The sequence below is a fragment of the Dromaius novaehollandiae genome, chromosome 8 (genome assembly GCF_036370855.1).
Source record: "Dromaius novaehollandiae isolate bDroNov1 chromosome 8, bDroNov1.hap1, whole genome shotgun sequence".
In the NCBI taxonomy this organism is placed as follows: Eukaryota; Metazoa; Chordata; class Aves; order Casuariiformes; family Dromaiidae; genus Dromaius; species Dromaius novaehollandiae.
In genome coordinates this window covers 41,095,684-41,113,268 of record NC_088105.1, presented here as the reverse complement: position 1 = coordinate 41,113,268, position 17,585 = coordinate 41,095,684, and the positions used below count along the sequence as shown (strand labels likewise).

At 43.3% G+C, this 17,585-nt stretch overlaps 1 protein-coding gene across 2 annotated transcripts in view; it reads left to right on the top strand.

Annotated features, from left to right (window-relative positions):
- Window positions 1-17,079, top strand: part of WLS (Wnt ligand secretion mediator) — a 40,080-nt gene extending 23,001 nt beyond the window's left edge. The window contains exons 3-12 of one of the 2 annotated variants that reach the window (XM_026098474.2): window positions 4,268-4,392; window positions 5,551-5,712; window positions 6,850-6,986; window positions 7,591-7,759; window positions 7,946-8,043; window positions 8,839-8,902; window positions 9,848-9,991; window positions 11,742-11,825; window positions 13,439-13,592; window positions 14,289-17,079. In XM_026098474.2, the coding sequence (XP_025954259.1) occupies window positions 4,268-4,392; window positions 5,551-5,712; window positions 6,850-6,986; window positions 7,591-7,759; window positions 7,946-8,043; window positions 8,839-8,902; window positions 9,848-9,991; window positions 11,742-11,825; window positions 13,439-13,592; window positions 14,289-14,398 (1,247 nt within the window). In that variant the 3' untranslated portion in view covers window positions 14,399-17,079. Of the gene's footprint in view, window positions 1-4,267; window positions 4,393-5,550; window positions 5,713-6,849; window positions 6,987-7,590; window positions 7,760-7,945; window positions 8,044-8,838; window positions 8,903-9,847; window positions 9,992-11,738; window positions 11,826-13,438; window positions 13,593-14,288 lie in introns of both variants that reach the window. The other variant, XM_026098473.2, reaches the window with a different exon arrangement.
- The last annotated feature ends 506 nt before the right edge of the window (window positions 17,080-17,585 follow it).

Below are 17,585 nucleotides of genomic sequence, written 5' to 3'. Positions count from 1 at the left end.
TTACCAGGCTCCAAATTACCTAGACTTTATTTACACTGCTGTATTGAACGTCCCATAGAAACTATGATCAAATGGCAGACACTTTGTCAGTGCTTGTGTGGCCAGAGACTTTTTGCAGGATTCATCTTGATCATGCCTCGAGGAGGTGCTCTGCCACAGTCTGAGATGATGGTTCCCAGCAAGGACAACCTCATCTTTCGATACTGAATCAGATGGAGAATTCTAGCTACCTATTTCTACTTTTTGCTGTTGGGAAGTTCTGGAGGATCTTAATTACCGTGCATGGAGGAACTGAATAATTACTTTCCCTGAGCCGAGTATAGGTATATAGCTTTTTTTATTCCTTCCTTGCCTGTTTTCTTACTCTGCTTCCCGCTGCCTCTCCCCTATCTGTTGTGGCTCAACCTTGAATATACAAAATACTGTCCTCTGTCATTGCTTTTCTGTATTTATCCTCTTTCTTTCTAAAAAGAAAATTAGAAAGTAGTTTCCTTCTTCACTGTCTTTAGATGGTACCATCTACCTGAGATCTTGTTGGGATTTGACCGCTGTAATACGTTCTGTTCCAAAAATACCATGCCTTCCCCTGAGGGGGAAGTAGACAAGATAATAGTGAGCAGAAAAAACGTGGCACCCCGTGGGACAGGGCAGGGCCCCAGACTGGGTTAGTGGGGTGCTCTGGCACGCTGTTGTGTGGCCGTGACTTTATATCGATCAGAAAATTGCTTTTGCATAGCTTGTGCATGTTTTGATTTTTATATCCCATACTGTTGATCTTTATTCTTCTAAAGTACGTGGTTTCCAGGGCATAGCTATGTTTCTTTCTGTCTGAAAAAAAGCTGGTAAAATCTCTTTTTTCTTTTTTTTTCCTTCTCTCTCCCTCTCTTCTTTCCAGAAGCAAATACTGGCTCAATGGCCAGTCTCTAGCCTCCTGTTCCCTACTCTCATCCCCTGTCTTGACGGTAAATACGGTTGTTTTAAAACACCTTTCTTTTTGTGTGAGCCAGGCATAGTGGAACGTCAGCTCTGGTCTCCTGCTGCCCTCGCCCTTCCCCGCAGGTAGAGGTGCGTGCCCGGGCACGTGGGTGCCAGGAGTAGTCAAAGGACTTCAGGAGCAGTAAGGCTGTGCCTGAAAAGCACCCCCTCGTTGTCCATCTTATGTCTTAATATCAACGTGAATAAGTCACACACATCTGAAGATTTAGTTGTCTGCCAAATAGTATGTCGTTGTCCTCATTTGTTCCCCTCAAACGAGGGGAACTGCTATTAAAAGAGGCAGAGAGTGTACTGATGTAGGGGTATTACTCTTTTCTGTTTTATGTTGGCAGTCTTGGCTCACTGTAAAATACTCTGTTCTAGTGGGAGATGGTATCCCAATATAGGGATTAATGGAAATTCAGAGGGAGATTCTAACTTACATTTTCATTGGCTTAGAAAGGTATGCGAGTATATCTTTTGCCTTTTGGTTTTCATATGCAATTGCAGCAGCAACATTTGGATTACAAAGATGAAATAATAAAAGCTGTTTCTGTTGGATTTAATCCCAAACATTCTGGCTGGTTTTATGGCTTTTGAAATAAAGTTTGTAGTTCCCCTTAATGGGGCTGAGTTTAACTTTATGTTCCCATTTATCCGTTTTTTGCGCGTCTTCTCAATAGCGGATCTGAGAAGGAAAATTCTTGTTTCATGGAAACCTAACTAATGGCTGCTGCAGAAAAGAATTTGCCGTCAATCTGGGTAGTATGGATCATGTGCGTACAAAAAAATGCTCTGAAAAATCTTGTTGCATCCACATTAAAGCATAACAGAACCACCTCCAAACACTGTATAAATAGCAAGTCTAAACCACAGAGACCATCCACACCCCTTCCCATCATTTTGGATGAGTGTGCCACCACATATTCCTAACAAAAATATAACTGAAAAAGATGACAAATATATGGGACATGAAGCGCTTCAAAGAATCATGCTTACTTGTAGACATTAAACATTTTCCCTTCAGAATTATGAAGACCAGATTTTTTTCTTCAGAGTAATGAAGCACTGTGTGCCAAATTTCAAAATCATTAAGTGTGTCGGTACTGATTTTTTCCTTGCAGTCCTTTCCCAGATGTAGAATTTTGCTGTGAGAGCAGGTTGCTATTTTTCACGTAAAAAGTTCACGGTAAAAAGCTGTGGCCATTGACACTGTGTAGGTGTTCCGCTTGGTCTGCTCCATCGGCCATGCTGAAAGTCTGAACATATATCTTTAGTGGAATAGTACATATGGTGTCCTACTCTCTAATGATGCAGACTAGATGGAATTTATGGGGGGGAATGGGACTTACCACAGAGAAACTTCTGACCTGCGTTCACAAGCATGCCACATCATGCTTCTAGGGAACCTCAAAGTATGAGCTACTGGCAATAACAGTACAGTATTTCAGCACTGGCACAACAAGTAGTGAATGGTTCAACAGTTTTTCAATGGCTACAACTATCTGGAGGAGTTTGAGTTATGAAAACAGGCTAGGTTGTAGCATGCGCATGTTTGTTTCGGGACGTGTTCCTCTCTGAGAGCCTCCCCTTGGGTCTCTGCCTGGTAAATGGGAGGATTTTGCATCTGGCAAAGCTAGTACAGACTTGCTTTAGGCTTTTAAACTGTTTGTGTTGCTGCTTGGCAGACTTGCATTGCAACTCTTTCAATTTTGTCAACTTGCTCAATTATGGTATCTAAATATGTGTTTTAACCCCATTTCCTTCTTACAGCAATGACCTCTTAGCACCATCCTAGAAGGAGTATGTTTGCAGGCAGTTACGCCCCATGTACCCCCTCCGAATGTGTCTAGGAAAGGATGGGTCGCCTATTTGCACGTAACTGCGTGTGACGGGAAGAGCACTGTCCTGAAGAACTGAAGCTGCTGTTAGAGATGCTGGTGTTCCAGGTCTCCCGCATGACCTGTCGCATGCCTCGTGATCTGCAGCTTGGTAAAGAGTTGCTGGTCTACTGTGACATTTCAAACGCAGGAATCCTACATCTTACCCCTCCTCCTTATTAATTTGCCCCTCTACTTTATTCCCCAGGCAAGGGAGAATAACAAACTGTTGAGACAAATCTCATGCGGTCACCTTATCTAGGTGTGGAAATGCTCCGTGGGTGTTTACTTAAGCGCACATTAGTACATCTGTAAAGATGGAAACAAGCCAGCGCTGCTGAAGGGCTGTGCTGGCAGCAGGGGGGCCTACAAAGTCCTTCTGACAAGCTTGCAGAGAATGACTTAAGTTAGATGTTGCACATAGAAAACGTGGAGACTGTCGTCTCTGAAATTACAGGACTTTCCTTTTCCCAGCAAGACTGGCACAGCTAAACTTTATTTATTTGTAAGGAACTTTGTAGTGTTTCTTATTACTCTGGGAACCCTGGTTTATCCAAGGATCCTCATTATGGGTAATTCTGAAGTGATTTTACTTCCAGTGATGCGTTTTAACTTTTTCCCAGCAGTGTCTCTCTCTCCATGCCCCACCACCCCCAAAAGATCTGTGAGCCTTTTTTTCTTTCACATAAAATCTCTCTTGTAGAGTACATCTTCAGGACAGTGCTCTTCCTGTTAGGTGCATGGATGATGAACCAGAAGAAATCTAACCATTAGTTTCATAGTTTCCCATTTATACAGTTCATCAAACCATATACAGTTATATAGTTTATCTTTTTTATGTGGGTGTTTTTTTTTTTTTTTTTTTTTTTTTGGTAACTAAGCAGAAAAATTCAATGCCAACTTAAAACATATTTTATGATACAATATAGTTACTTCTTGGAAAGGAAGGACCTATTGCATATCCATATCTTAACTGCAGAAGGTCTGAATAAAAGTTTGTCTTATTAGTCCCCCTGCCAACCTGTGGTGAAGAGTCTGCTGGATTACTTCTTCGTTTGTTGTCTATCTTTGCAACTGTCTAGGTTTCAGTTTTATGTGAACTATAGCTTCTAACGCTATATAAATAACAGTCCTCAACAACAACCATGACACAAGCTGTAGGTCATAAGTTAGCAAAATATCAGGCTTTTATGACCAATAAAAATTAGGTTCTTACTTCTCTACTAGAGAGGAAATAATTGTTTTGAATAAAGGTAGTTTGACCTGTATTTGGAATGCAAAGGTTTCATTCTGACTGTAACTTTGTGCCTCTTTCCTAGGCCATTTCAGCGTTTAGAGGCTCTTCCACCTTTCCGATGTTCTGTACCATTCCTGTCCTGCCTAACGACCTCGATGTTTCCTTACTCTTGCAGAAGAAAACGCAGAAATTACACTGGATGTGTCGTTAGCGTATCGCGATGACGTGTTTGATGATTGGGAAGAAATAGCACATGCAATAGAGCTCAGGAAGCTGAAATGCACCTTTGGCTCACCAAAAGTAAGGTGTTCTGATTATACTGGAAGTGGGGAGGTGTGGGAGCGCGGTGGGAGCTGTTCTCTTCATTTTTTTTTTTTGTGGTGGTTCCTAGAAACTGACTGAATTGTTCAACCATTACTTTCAATCTTGTCAGCTTTCTTTTGGCTCAAAATCTTTGAAAACCTGATGAATTCCTTATGCAGTTGGTTCTATTTTGTGATGTAAGAGAAAGGGCTGAAGTCAGAGGTGTGAATCAAGACTGTAAGGAAGAAGAGGCTGTGAGATCAATGCACAGGTCCAAGTGCAAACAGAATTGTCCTCTGCAATTGTGGACAGGCCAAAACTCCAGCACTATGAGATCTGTGCATCCCAAACCATTCTAGAAAACTTGAACCTCTCCATCTTGTGCTTCTGTGACAGACAAAATCTTGCTCTCTAGGAATGGCCAGGAAAATAACTCATCAGGGACACCCCAACAGTCAAAGAACATGGGGAGGTGGGGCCAGAGTGTCTTGAAATAGTTGCTTAATGAATCAAGGTGTAAAGCTTAGGAGCAAAGAGCACAACTAGCAGTAAGAGCAAAATATCTTGTTCACATAAAATTTTTTTTTTTTTTTGTGCTACAGACTGTAATTCCTGTGCGTGAATTGATCTGGTGTCTTTACCATGCCACCATGCCATGCTTTTCGGCTCTGTGCCTTGTTCTCCCATTTCACAGTCCCTTGCAGCAAAGCACTTACACCTCCAGTAGCACTTGTGCTCTTCCATGAAGCCATTCATACACAGAAAATAGATGCAAGGTGCAGAGCTGGTAGAACAGGACTTTAGAAACGAAGTTGTGGCTGCTGAGGGGGAAGTTTGGATCCCAAACTAGACTACCATTTTTTTGAAAGGCTTTGGTGACTTTCAGTGTGTATTTAAGAACCTGAAACAGGAACCCGCTTGAGTTCAAATGCTATGCATGCAATGATCCAAAACACTCAAAAGCTTGCAGAAGAAGTCCCCAAACCGCTGATGCATATCTCTTGGGGAAAGGTCGGGATTAGCAATACAATCCCAATCCCGAAGTAATGTTCCCAGCTATGTTCAGAGTTGGGGTTTTACAGAAATGCACAATGAAGGATATGCTCTTACATAAAGGAGCCTGACCACTATTGCCGCTCTGTGCTCTCTCACTAGACGCTGGAGTCTGAAGGCCGTCACTATGACTGTGACTTCCTTCCCTTCATGGAGATTGGAAGTGTGGCTCACAAGTACTACCTCATCAACATCCGTCTCCCTGTGAACGAGAGGAAGGGCATTAACGTGGGCATTGGGGAAATAAAGGATATTCGCCTGGTGGTAAGTGTCTGTTTGGCCTGTATCGGGGTTCCTCGCCTCGCTTTAGGGAGTGACTGTACTCTGGGGTGCTGGAGTCAGCAGGGGCTTCCAGATGGGAAGTGTCATTGGAGAGTAACTGCTACCTGTTGCGGCTTCTTTGTTGTTCTCCTCCTGTTTGATACAAAATGAAGGTCCTACACTTCAAGTATCCCCTACCTGTGAACATGCTGATCTGTGCTCTCCTGTGCTGACAGGAGAGGCAAGTGCTTTTTTTCCCCAAGGGATCTCCTCTTTGACTGTTTTCCTCCGAAGAGCCTTCCCTGGTTCCCTACCTGCGCCTGGAGCAGCACTCCTCTCCTGAACAGCCCAACCACCAAGTCCAGAGCCAGGCTCTACCTGTGTTTCTGAGGCTCCCTTTCTTTCCTCCCCTCCTTGCAGCTGTCTGACCTGGACATAGAGCTCTCCTGATTAAATTCTGCCTCTCGTGATAAAGAGCTAAGGAGCGAGGGAAGTGGGAGAGGTGGAGTAATAGGGTTCGGAAGGCACCCAGCTCTTGTCACAGAGTTGCCGATCTCAAAGCAAGTGTTTAGAACAGCTGTCAGCTCCCTTTCTGCGCTCCCCTGGGGTTCGATGGGTGTGGGTGCTGTTGGCTGAAAAACCTCCTACCACAGTCTCCTTCAGCAGGACTTGTCAGCCAGCTTGCTGCAGTGTTCACAGATGGGCTGGGGAGGGCAGGTGTCTGGAGAAACAGATCAGTTTGGCTGATGCTTTCCCTGTAGTAGGGACTTAGCTTTGTGTGCATCTTTTGGGAACCGTTCTGTATGTATGCTTTTTCCATGCTGTGTTGGAAGTGCCCTTCTCTCAGACCATGTTCTTCCTCATGACGAAAGCTGTGCATTTTGGCTCTAGTTTTCAGGACTTTTGAAGTCTGCTTGGATGGTCTGGGTGCCGAGTAGGCAGCTGCTCTTTCCTGTGTTGAACAAACTGTGTCTTTCAAAGAGTGGTTGCGTCTACGTGCGCTTGCATGTTAAATACTGCAATGTACTTGCCTCTCCTGTCAGCACAGGAGAAAAAGTACAGAATGTAAGAATAAGCCTAAGTAAGAATACTGATGTTAAAATGCATACAGCTGTTGCAGTCAACCTCATTTTTCCTTAGGGTATCCATCAAAATGGAGGCTTCACAAAAGTGTGGTTTGCCATGAAAACTTTCCTCACCCCCAGCATTTTAATTATCATGATCTGGTATTGGAGACGGATCACACTGATGACACGTGCTCCTGTCCTGCTGGAGAAGTGAGTAGGGGCAAGAGACCCCAGTGCTGATCTCCTCAGACTCTGACCTAGGCGGCTGCTGCTCCAGTGCCCCTGGGGAGAAAGGAATTGTCTCTGTTCTCCTTGTCCCCTCCCTTCACCCAGGCGCCCTGGGAGCAGGACAGCTCAATGGCATCTCCTTTCTTTTCTTTCCCCTTAAGCCCACAGAACTGGTAGCCATTCCCTCTTTCCCTATGGGTGACTGGAGTTGCTGGGCTTCAAGAGTCACGTGGGTGGTCAGTCTGTGTTTGGTAGATTTGGGGGCACATACAAGAACCCCTAGCTGAGGTTCATGACAAAATCACAGCCCCTATTGAGCCTCGCCAAGCAGAGACCCGTTTCCCCAGGGGGCACGTGGGCCAGGCTGCTTCCTCTGCGTCTGCATTTGCCTGTGGCTGCTGCGAGGGCTTAGTCCCAAAGGGTTGGGTGGAAGGGAGGTGCTGCTCCCTGGCTCTGGAAACACCCCCGCTGCCACCCATGCAACACTGCCTGATTCCTCGGGTCACTGTTCTCACGCTCCCCTGGCTCTATCACTCTGTAACCCTTCCTTGCGAGCTAGAACGAGATGGTATTTCTGCTTCTCCAGGGTCATCTTTGCTCTGGGAATTTCCATGACTTTCATCAACATCCCAGTGGAGTGGTTTTCCATTGGATTTGACTGGACTTGGATGTTGCTATTTGGAGACATTCGACAAGGCATTTTCTATGCCATGCTCTTATCGTTTTGGATCATCTTCTGCGGAGAGCACATGATGGTAGGTATGACACAGAATGGAAAGTGGTTTCCATCCCCACTTGCAGCAATACCTGGGCAACCTCCCTTTACTTGCTGTGTGTTGGAAACAGCGTTGTGGGCTTCGTTCCAGATCAGATTATTACATGCTAACTTGCTGCTCTTGGTTTCTTCTGCGCTCCTGCCCACCTCTTAACCCTTTGATTAGGATCAGAACGAACGGAACCGTCTCTCTGGGTACTGGAAGCAGGTTGGACCCATAGCTGTTGGCTCCTTCTGCCTCTTCATCTTTGACATGTGTGAGAGGTAGGTGAAGTCCTGCCTTTTGAGCAGCATGTTCGCTCTGACGTGAAAGGCAAGCCAAGCCTTAACAGCGTGCGGAGGAGCCTTGGGTGGGGGGGCACCTTATGCAGCAGGGAGCAGAAGTCCTGCAGTGCTGGAGGCTCAGCGTCTGAATCCAGGCGAGCGCTTGTGGACATGGGGAGGAGAAGGGCAGAGCCTTTATACCCCCAGGGATCTCCTGGCCCCTGCCTATTTTTGAGGACACAGCTTCAAGGTGCTGCAGTGAGTGAGCGAGTAAACAGTTGAACTTGCGTGGCTGGATGTGCAAATGCGCCTCGTGTGCCGCAGTACTGTTCTCCCCAGTGGAAGGACGTGCACAGAGATGTGACGAGTCCTTACTTTCCTCTGCGGGTCTTTCGGCGGTCAGTGAGAAGTGCCTGATAAACAGGGGTATATTTTTGCAGCACTGGAAAGGGCAAGTCAGCTGAGGAGACTGAGGCGATCATGCACACAAGCGCAAACATGCAGACACACAGATGTGTGTCCCTGCTGACAGCTGTTGTCCCACCAATTGGGGCAGTCTTTCCCCCTGACGACAGAAGAGAGTCCTAATGAATGCTCTGCAGTACTCCGGCATGTCAGAGCAGCTTATCCTGTCCCCTAGGGTCTAAAGGAAATGCTTCCCACCTTGTCTTCTCCTCAGCCCGGAAGGGGAAAGCAGTGTTGGCTGGCTCTTTCCAGGCTGCAGAGTAGAAGTGTGCTTCCCTCTGAGCCTTTTGGCATTCTGTGACAGCGCTGTGTTTTCTATCGCCTTGCCAGGGGAGTGCAACTGAAAAATCCCTTCTACAGCATCTGGACAACTGAAGTCGGCACGGAGCTGGCTGTATCCTTCCGCTGGGCTTGGGGAAGGACCCTTGCGGCTGGGGAGGGAAATGCATGTTTCCTTCTGCAGATACTCCTGCTGGATTCCTGCTGAAGGTGGGGAAACCCTCTTCCTTTTGGTAGTCAGGTAGGGCTCAGGGGTTGTGGAAGGTGCTGGCATGATTTTGAAGAAGCAGCCCCAGGTGGGTACCTCTGGGGACTGGGGATGTGCTTGGAGAGAAGTAACTGGAAAATGGAAGCGCTGCTTGAGCTGCCTGTGATTTGGGGAGAAACACAGGAGGATTTAGGTCCCGGGAGTTACCACAGTAATGCCAGAGCAAGTGCTGTTGCAGCAGCACCTGCTCTGCTTTCCCCTCGTGGCCTGAGCTGCGACGGTGTTTTCTCCGAGGCCGTTCACTTTGCTGCTCTTACTCCAGTGCACGTTGCTGAAGTGTTTCCATGAATTGCTCTTTTGAGCTGCCTGGTCCTGTTGGAAGTGCTTCCACTGCCATTAATTTTTATTTCTGGGCTGAGATAAGCTAACGCGATTAGTTCCCCTTCCGCTGCATCCCAGCCCTCTCGCAGGAGCCTCTCCCCAAAGATCGCGCGCTGGTTGGCGCCTGCTGTGCACCATCTCCGCTGAGCCCTTGTCTCCTCCTGCCACTGGAGCAGAAGTGGCGATTCCAGCTCAGCCTTTCTAGCTGGCAGGCATCTCAGTACTTTATCCCTCGTTAATGCCGTGTCGAGTGCTTGGGGGAGCATCGGAGCATCAGCGCCGAGACTGAACTGGGGAGGGCTCGTCAAGCACGCTCCCTCGCTCACGTGGGAGCTGCAGTCCATCTTTCATGACTGCCGCACTCAAAAACTTTCTGATCTTTTTCATATTAATATAAGTGAATCACCTGAATAATATTTTCTATTATTTCTCTTTAGTTTATACTGTTTTCTTTTAACTTATGCTATTCAGATGGCCTTTATTATAGTTGCAGGCATTTGCTTGTGTCTGTATTTTCTGTTCCTGTGTTTTATGGTCTTTCAAGTGTTCAGAAACATCAGTGGAAAACAGTCAAGCCTCCCAGCAATGAGCAAGGCTCGCCGTCTTCATTATGAGGTAGTAACTCATTTTTGCTTAGTCTCTTTATTTTTAAAATGCATTTTCAGCTTTATTTTGATTTTTCAAGAGCATACTGAAAACTTTTCTAGCAATATTTTCCTGAACCTGGAAAACCTGATTTTTATTGGCTTTCTTATGTTGCTCAAATCTCCCTAATTGCCTTTGTGTTCCTTTGGACTGTCATTAACGATGTTTTTTTCTTTATTTGGATCTTTAGCCCTGATGTAATGTTTTGATCTCTCAGAAGGGTATGTAAGCTAGCTCTCGTTTTTATGAGTAATTGTGATCTCTCAGTTTACTGTCTTTTTCCTCAGAAAAGTGTTTGAGGATAGAGGATAATTCCCCAAATTACAATTCAAATTACTATGGGGAGAAGAAAGCACATCAGCTCTCCGTGTCCCACTTTCTCCTTCTGCAATATCAGCGGTTGTGTTTAATGGAAAGTATTACTGAGACCTTCCTGTTTTTCCATGGCAGAGATTCACAGATTTATGGGGTTATTTTTCCTAGACAAATTACTGGAGGGAAACTGTCAGAATAGGATTAAAATCCAGTGTGTTCAGCTAATTAGCCCCTTTTTAGCCTGTATTTTTGTATGTTGTTTCTGTCCTAGCTGTCTTTAACTGCTGCAAAACGAGAGGAGCGCACTTTAAGTGCTAAAGCTGAGAGAGCCTGTTGTTTTCATGGGTGTGTAAATATTTATCACCAATATCGTTCTGTTTAATAATGATCACTTCTGATTTGAACAGATCGGTTATCACTCATCAGGAACGCACATAATTCCTTCCAAAGAGAAAATAGGATCTGAGACAATCTGGACAAGATATTTAGCTTTTTTTGTTTGTTTGTTTTCCTCCATCTTTCCCCTTAATGAGAGGCACGAGACTTTAGCTTGTATTGTATTGCTGTTGTAGCAGTGCTCTGAATACAAACATCTAGCAGGCCTGAAGCTTCTCTGGAAGAGTTAAATTAATAGCCATTTCTTCTCATGTTATGGCCTAATAGTTATGCATGCACTGACATTTCCATCAAAATTCCTGAAACAATTAAAAAGAAGTAAAAGAAAAAAGAAAACAAATCCAAAACGTTTTTTTTAGTAAAATTTTAAAACGAGTAAAAGCAAATAACACGCATGGTAGGATTCCAAAAAATGTGATCTTGAGCCATAGATTGTTTGTCTTACAAGCTGCGTTCTTTTGCAATACACAGACTCATTTTTGACAAGCGTTTAGAATTGCTGCAATTTCCTGCCAGATAGTCTTTGGGGGTGAGGATTAGTCGTCTTATGCAAACGCAGTATCATCGCTCTAGAAACACAGGTGCCTTGCTAAAATGTAAAATCTCTCCACAGACGTTATTCTAGACCAAAGGCATGTCTGTTTGCTTAACAAAAGCTGTGAGCTATCAGATTTGCTGTTCAGTTAATGAAAGCTCTAGCTGAGACTGATGTGCCTCCTCTTTCACGTTAACTCATAGTAAATCAGTCACAAAAGCGAGCGTAATGGAAAGCAAGAGCTGTCCAGACATGTAGGCCCTGCTCGGTGTATCGGGGAGGAATGCAGACGTGTGTGGGGAATGGAGAATATTGGCTGTCAGGAGCACAGCACAAAGGAGTGGGCGGAAGTTGTTTTGGTTTGGGGTTTCGTGGGCTGGACTTTTTTTTTTAACTTGTCTTTTACATGCTAAAAACAAAAATGGGTTTTTGTGGATTCTGTTAATGTGACCAGTGACATTTCTCTCTAAGCAGGGGCTGATTTTTAGGTTCAAGTTCTTGATGCTCATTACTCTGGCTTGTGCAGCAATGACAGTCATCTTCTTCATAGTGAGTCAGGTGAGTGTGCTGAAACAAAAAGTGTGCTCCATTTGAGAACGTCAGCCTCAAATTCTCCAGTTACTAACAATGTCGGCTACTTACAGTTTAGAGAGAAAAGATCTGCATGCATGTTGTAGGTAGATTTGCTTTTTAAGAAGTTTTTTTCATTTATTTAAAACACTGCTATAAAATTGTTTAGGCTGAAACTTTCACAAAGGCCTCTGGCTCATAGTAACATTTAGGCCTGTGTTTTTTGAAATATCAGCCAAAACAGTTCAGTCACTTCTGAGAACCCAGCAAGAGGAAAAATGTTCTCTTTATGTTAAAAGAATCCTGTGGCTTTTATACCCACAAAGAAACATAAGAAATACCAGAATTAAATATTTCCTGTTTTTTGACGTGGCAACTCTATTGTTCCTAACAGCATACATACCTATTTATTCTGAGCTAGGATGCAGTCTTTCTGTACAAATGAGCTTTCTGTGCAAACAGCCTACTGTTAAAATTGCATTTGTCTCAGAGATGGCATTTATGGTTGTTCCTAGGCAGAAGCTGCTTGCAGCTTCAGAAGAACAGTGGATGCAGTGCTGTGAACTGTCTTCTTACTATGTACTCTATAGAATTACACGTTTAGGAGTATTTTCTCACTCTCTGCACTGCTCATGCTTTGGGGTACGTGGTGGGTCCTGATGGGAATATAGCAGCAGAAGATTTTGGTCTAAAAATCTGTTAGACTGAAGCAAGGGTTTGAGAAATGCCACTTCAGTGCATCATTGAGTATTTATGACCATAACCATCACTGTTCATGGGCATAATGCAGACCATCTTGTCCAGCTCCTCTTTCCAAGCTAGTCTGGATTTCTGTAAAGGCAAGGTTTTGTACTATTGTGGCTTTTCTTTGGAGCAGAACTTTCTGTTTTCAAGGGGAAACTCCTTATCCGGAAAAGGCATGCTATCACCTTGTGTCCGTTTCTTTAATGAAAAGCCAACGTTGCAGCGTGAACAGTCTGTATATCTTCAAGAAATATTAATATTGATGATATTTTCATAAATCTTGACATATCTCTGTATGTCTAAGGCTGATGCTGTCAGCCTAGGTCTCCGTCATAAGACAGAAGCAGCAAGAAGGCATTCAGCACATTAGCTTTTCGCATTATTCATGCTGTTTTTCCTTGTATAAAAGGTCTATTTATAGAAGTCTAATGTTTTCAGATTTAACTAGTTGTCTCCTAGGCACTGCCCTTTATGTGACAATCTTTGCTGAACACCTCAGTTATGGCAATGATATGTCGCAGAATGTGAGAGATTTTGTCACGTTTAAGAATGGTAAATCAAAGAAACTGTCTGATACGCTCCTTTTGTAAGTTCCATTTTCTCCTGCAGATGGAGGCTAACAAAGACTTTCTAGGCTAACGTCTGTGTTACTGAATCTGTTACACATCCATTTACTTGATCCTGCTGAACTGACATTTTCTTACTAATTTGCTCAAAGCTAGTGCAGTAGAGCTCCTTTCTGCTTTCTTACTAATTTGCTCAAAGCTAGTGCAGTAGAGCTCATTTCTGCATTGTGTGAGCTGTTGTGAATTCAGTCTTACTGACATGTCAGTGTGTGTCTGGTGTCTCACGGACAGGTGACCGAAGGCCACTGGAAGTGGGGGGACGTAACAATACAAGCGAACAGCGCCTTCTTCACAGGCATCTACGGGATGTGGAACCTGTACGTCTTTGCACTCATGTTCCTGTATGCTCCATCACACAAGAATTACGGTGAAGATCAGTCAAACGGCAAGTGGCTCTAAATGATCTGCACGTGAAAGCTATCACGGGAGGAAAGGGATATCAAGCGGGTGATACTTGTGTGCTTTTTTTGCTGAAATGAAAATTTATCATCCTGAAATGTTATTCAAATGATAGTTTGTTTTTCAAAACACTTTTGTTCTTGCAGACATTTGATGACTGCATCAGAAAAGTCTGAGTACTTAGTTGATGTTTTGAAAATGAAACTTAGAATGTTTCTAAAAACATTCTAGTTGTTGTTCTTTTTTAATATTAATTTTAAATCATACAAATCACTTTGTATTGTGGGTCAGCTCATTAATAAGTGATTATCGCTGAAAAGATTTTATTTATTTATTTTTTAATAATCACCAAGAAACTGAAAGAAATCAAGGGTGTTTTGTCCAACTAATTCTGTTGGTCAAACGGAGGAATGGGGAGAGGAGAAAATAGAAGTCTGGGCAAGTGGAGAATGGCAATACTGTTGGTTGCCTTTCAGCAGTCTTCAGTAGCACAGAAATCTTTGTCTTCAAATATGCTTGTATTTAAATAGCTTTAAATAAAAGGATTAATAGAGATATTACTTAGTCCTTAGTTCACATTATTGCTTCTGAAAGTCAGTAGTGAATAAAATACATCCTTTGCTTTCTCACTGTCCAATGTTTTATTGCGAGACCAGCCTAACAGAGTAACTTTGTTCCTCAGGTGACCTGGGCGTAAACAGTGGTGAGGAGCTCCAGCTCACCACCACAATCACCCATGTGGATGGGCCAACCGAGGTTTATAAGCTGGCTCGCAAGGAGGCTCAGGAGTAACATTGAGAACACCTCAACTGAGACCCAGAATGAAGTGGAGTACATAGGACGACACAACACCCTCCTTGAGGAGATGTGTCTGAAGTAACTTGCTTTATGAATGCCCAGTATCTAGTGTATTTTCACAGAGCAGTGACACCAAGCAGAACATTTGTAAACTCTTTAATATGGTGTAGTTATTTCTGGGGGGAGGGATACGTATATTGTGTTACACTCAAGCACATGAAGATCTGCTAGAGAAGCATTAAGGTTGCAAAGTCGCACATTCAGAAGTTAGGAAGTGGCAGACCTGACATCGGGTAATTTTTACTTGGCTACCTTGGTGCCTGTGTATACAGTGCAAACAGTGCATGGAGCTCAGTTAATGAACAGGTATTCAGTATTTTGAGGTTTTTTGCTATCTGTAGCTTCTTAAGGTGTTCGGCTTGGGGGATGGACTAAAGCCTCACTTTAAAAACATCTTAATTCCATCATGTGTAACCATATTGACCCCAATTTGTGGTCTTTAGTATAGCCCTTTAACTCCACAGCAAACCTCTTATCACTTGAGTGAAGCATAACTGGGGAAGGGAGTAGATTGTTTGTAATATATAAGATTTAAGTAGTAGAAGAAGAAACAACATGCTTTTCCAGTAGGTTTTACTGCTGTTTGTTGAATACAGGGGAATGTAAAAACTTGATGCCTCAGTTCAGTTTCAGTTGCAGGAGAAATGTGTGCTCTAGAGCTCCTGTCCTGAATTCCTGGAGTTCCAGTTCTTACTGGCAGCTCCTACCTATTTCTCAGCCTCTTTGGCTCTACTCCCTCTTGTTGTCTTCCTCCATCCTACCTATTTGTTATGGCTCCTTCATTTTTATGCTGCTCATGTACCATGAGGAAGAACAGAAAGAGCACAGGGGAGGGTCTGTCCTCTGTTTCCATGCCTGTGAGTTGGGCAGAGGATCTGCTGGAGAATCCTGCTTGTCCTTGCAGTGCCAGAATGGAGAATGGAACTTGGTAGAGATGGATTTTTCTGACTGTTAGCAGACTTGAAAAAATCCACTTGTCAGTGTGCTAGCATGATTATTTGCTTTTCAGAGGAAAAGCAGTAGTAGAAGATGAGATCACCCCCCTTCCATGAATAGGTGGAACTGACTCTTGTGAGATGACTAGCAGTGGAGGAGAATGGGCACTCATATGGGATGGAGGCTTAAACTGGGCTATGCTGGGGACAAGTTGAAAGAGAACTTTTGATGGCTTGGGCTCAAACCAAAGGGCCCATCCTGCTCAGGACATACGTTCTTCCAGGACCTGGAGGAGAGCCTAAGAATCCAGAGGGCCTCATTACCTGGTACTAGTCCCTGTCTGTATTTCTTGCTAGTTATGTGTATCTCAACCTCCCTAGCCCAGTTTTCCCCCTAGAAGGTAAGAATCTGCTTCAGTCAGTTGTGGAGGTGTCAGAGACTCTCAAGAGAACCGCAGCTTCCGAAGCTGCCGACAGTTCTCACAGATGCCACTAGAAATACTGTCCTAAAAAAGGTGACAATGTTGTCCTTGGATTCTTAAGGCCTCTGAAATTACACATAAACTGTTTAGAGTATTAAGGCTGCAAAATCAAAGGATAATTAGGAAATACAAGAATTATTATGACCTGTGTAGCCTTAGTTCATCTCTAGCCAATGTATGCATTAAGACATACAATTAAAGATTGTTGCATACTACTTTTACAATAAATTCTGTTTTGTATGTGTATTTTGGGCTCTGGGCAGGAGTTGAGGCTGTGAAGCTAGGAATCCTGTCCCTACCGGTGTCTCATTCGAGACACATTGGATCAAACTTGAGGAATGTTGAATGCAACACTCCAGATAAAGTCATTCATATGCTGCTATGTCTGAACATATGAAATCACTGTAGCACAAACAAGTGCTAAATACTACTTTAAAAAAAAAGTAGCTTTGGATGATTTTGAATACTTGAACTGGAACAGTAAACATTTTTGGTAAGTTTTATCATTTTGTAAAGTGGGGCGATAATGCCCCTGTACTCAAAGGATATCTTATTAAAAAAGAAAAAAAAAGAGGAGAGGGATACTTACTGTATGTGGAATAAAATAAGTTCTAGGACCATACTTTGAACAGTGATGGCAAAATGTAATTAGTTAGCAATTTGCATAAGGAAGCAAGTGCTGGAAGAAAAATAATGTGTATTGCAGTAGTTCTTCAACTAGAAGGTGAATTAAATTAACGCACACAACCATAATTCCAGCATTTTCCTGGCTGAGTGCTCGACTTTGCAACTTTAACATTCTTTTTACATTGGGTTCTTATGTAATATTTATGTTGTTTGAATAGATGCATCCATGATTTCTTTTACAGCTTCGTATAGCATTGCATTTTGTAAAGGCTCTTTACAAATGGGGCATTGCAGCTTTAAAACCAAATTCTGTGTCAAACACTAATGGTTTGTTCGGGGTTGGGGGGGGAGGAGGGCATGTATGTGTGTGTGTACATATATATATTAAATATATATATACTTTTTTATTTCTTAATTCCTAAGCCCTTCTCATATGTCACAGAAGTAGTCCATGGGTCTTACTAAAATATATCTGTTTTTTGTTTAGATTGTGTTCACTTTTTACAGAATGCTTTAAGCAACCTGGAAAACATGTAGATTTGTTAATTTAAATAAAATGAACAGGATTGTGGTTTCGTTTTTGGCTTGGTTCACTGAGTGAGAAGAAAGCATAACTTTTCTGGCTGTGATCTTGTTTACCTTTATTTAGTCTTATACTTGAGGCAAGAGACAACTGGCTGTTAGTAATTCCCTCTCATGTAACTTGTTGCTGGGGAAAATGATTGACTAACTTAGTTCAGTTTCGTTGCATCTCTCTTTAAATGTTTTGAAGTGCAGAAAAATAGTCCTTTAATGACCAATGCCTTTTGTCTTTTAAAACTTTGCTTTAGGACTAATCATTAGCAGAGTCATTTCCGCCTTGCGTATGGAGAGTTGTTCTCGTTCCTGCTGAAGTGGACGGCCATGGAAGCAGGGCTGCTCCCGTATCACAGCTGGCGTCCTTCTGTCGAGGCTTGGCTCCGCCAGCCTTGCGTTTCAGGCTGGCTTCCCACACTAATTTAGACATGCATGTTTGCATGAGACGCTGAGGGCAAGAGAGTGGAATCTCATGTGAAAAATCCTGAAGTGCGATAATCA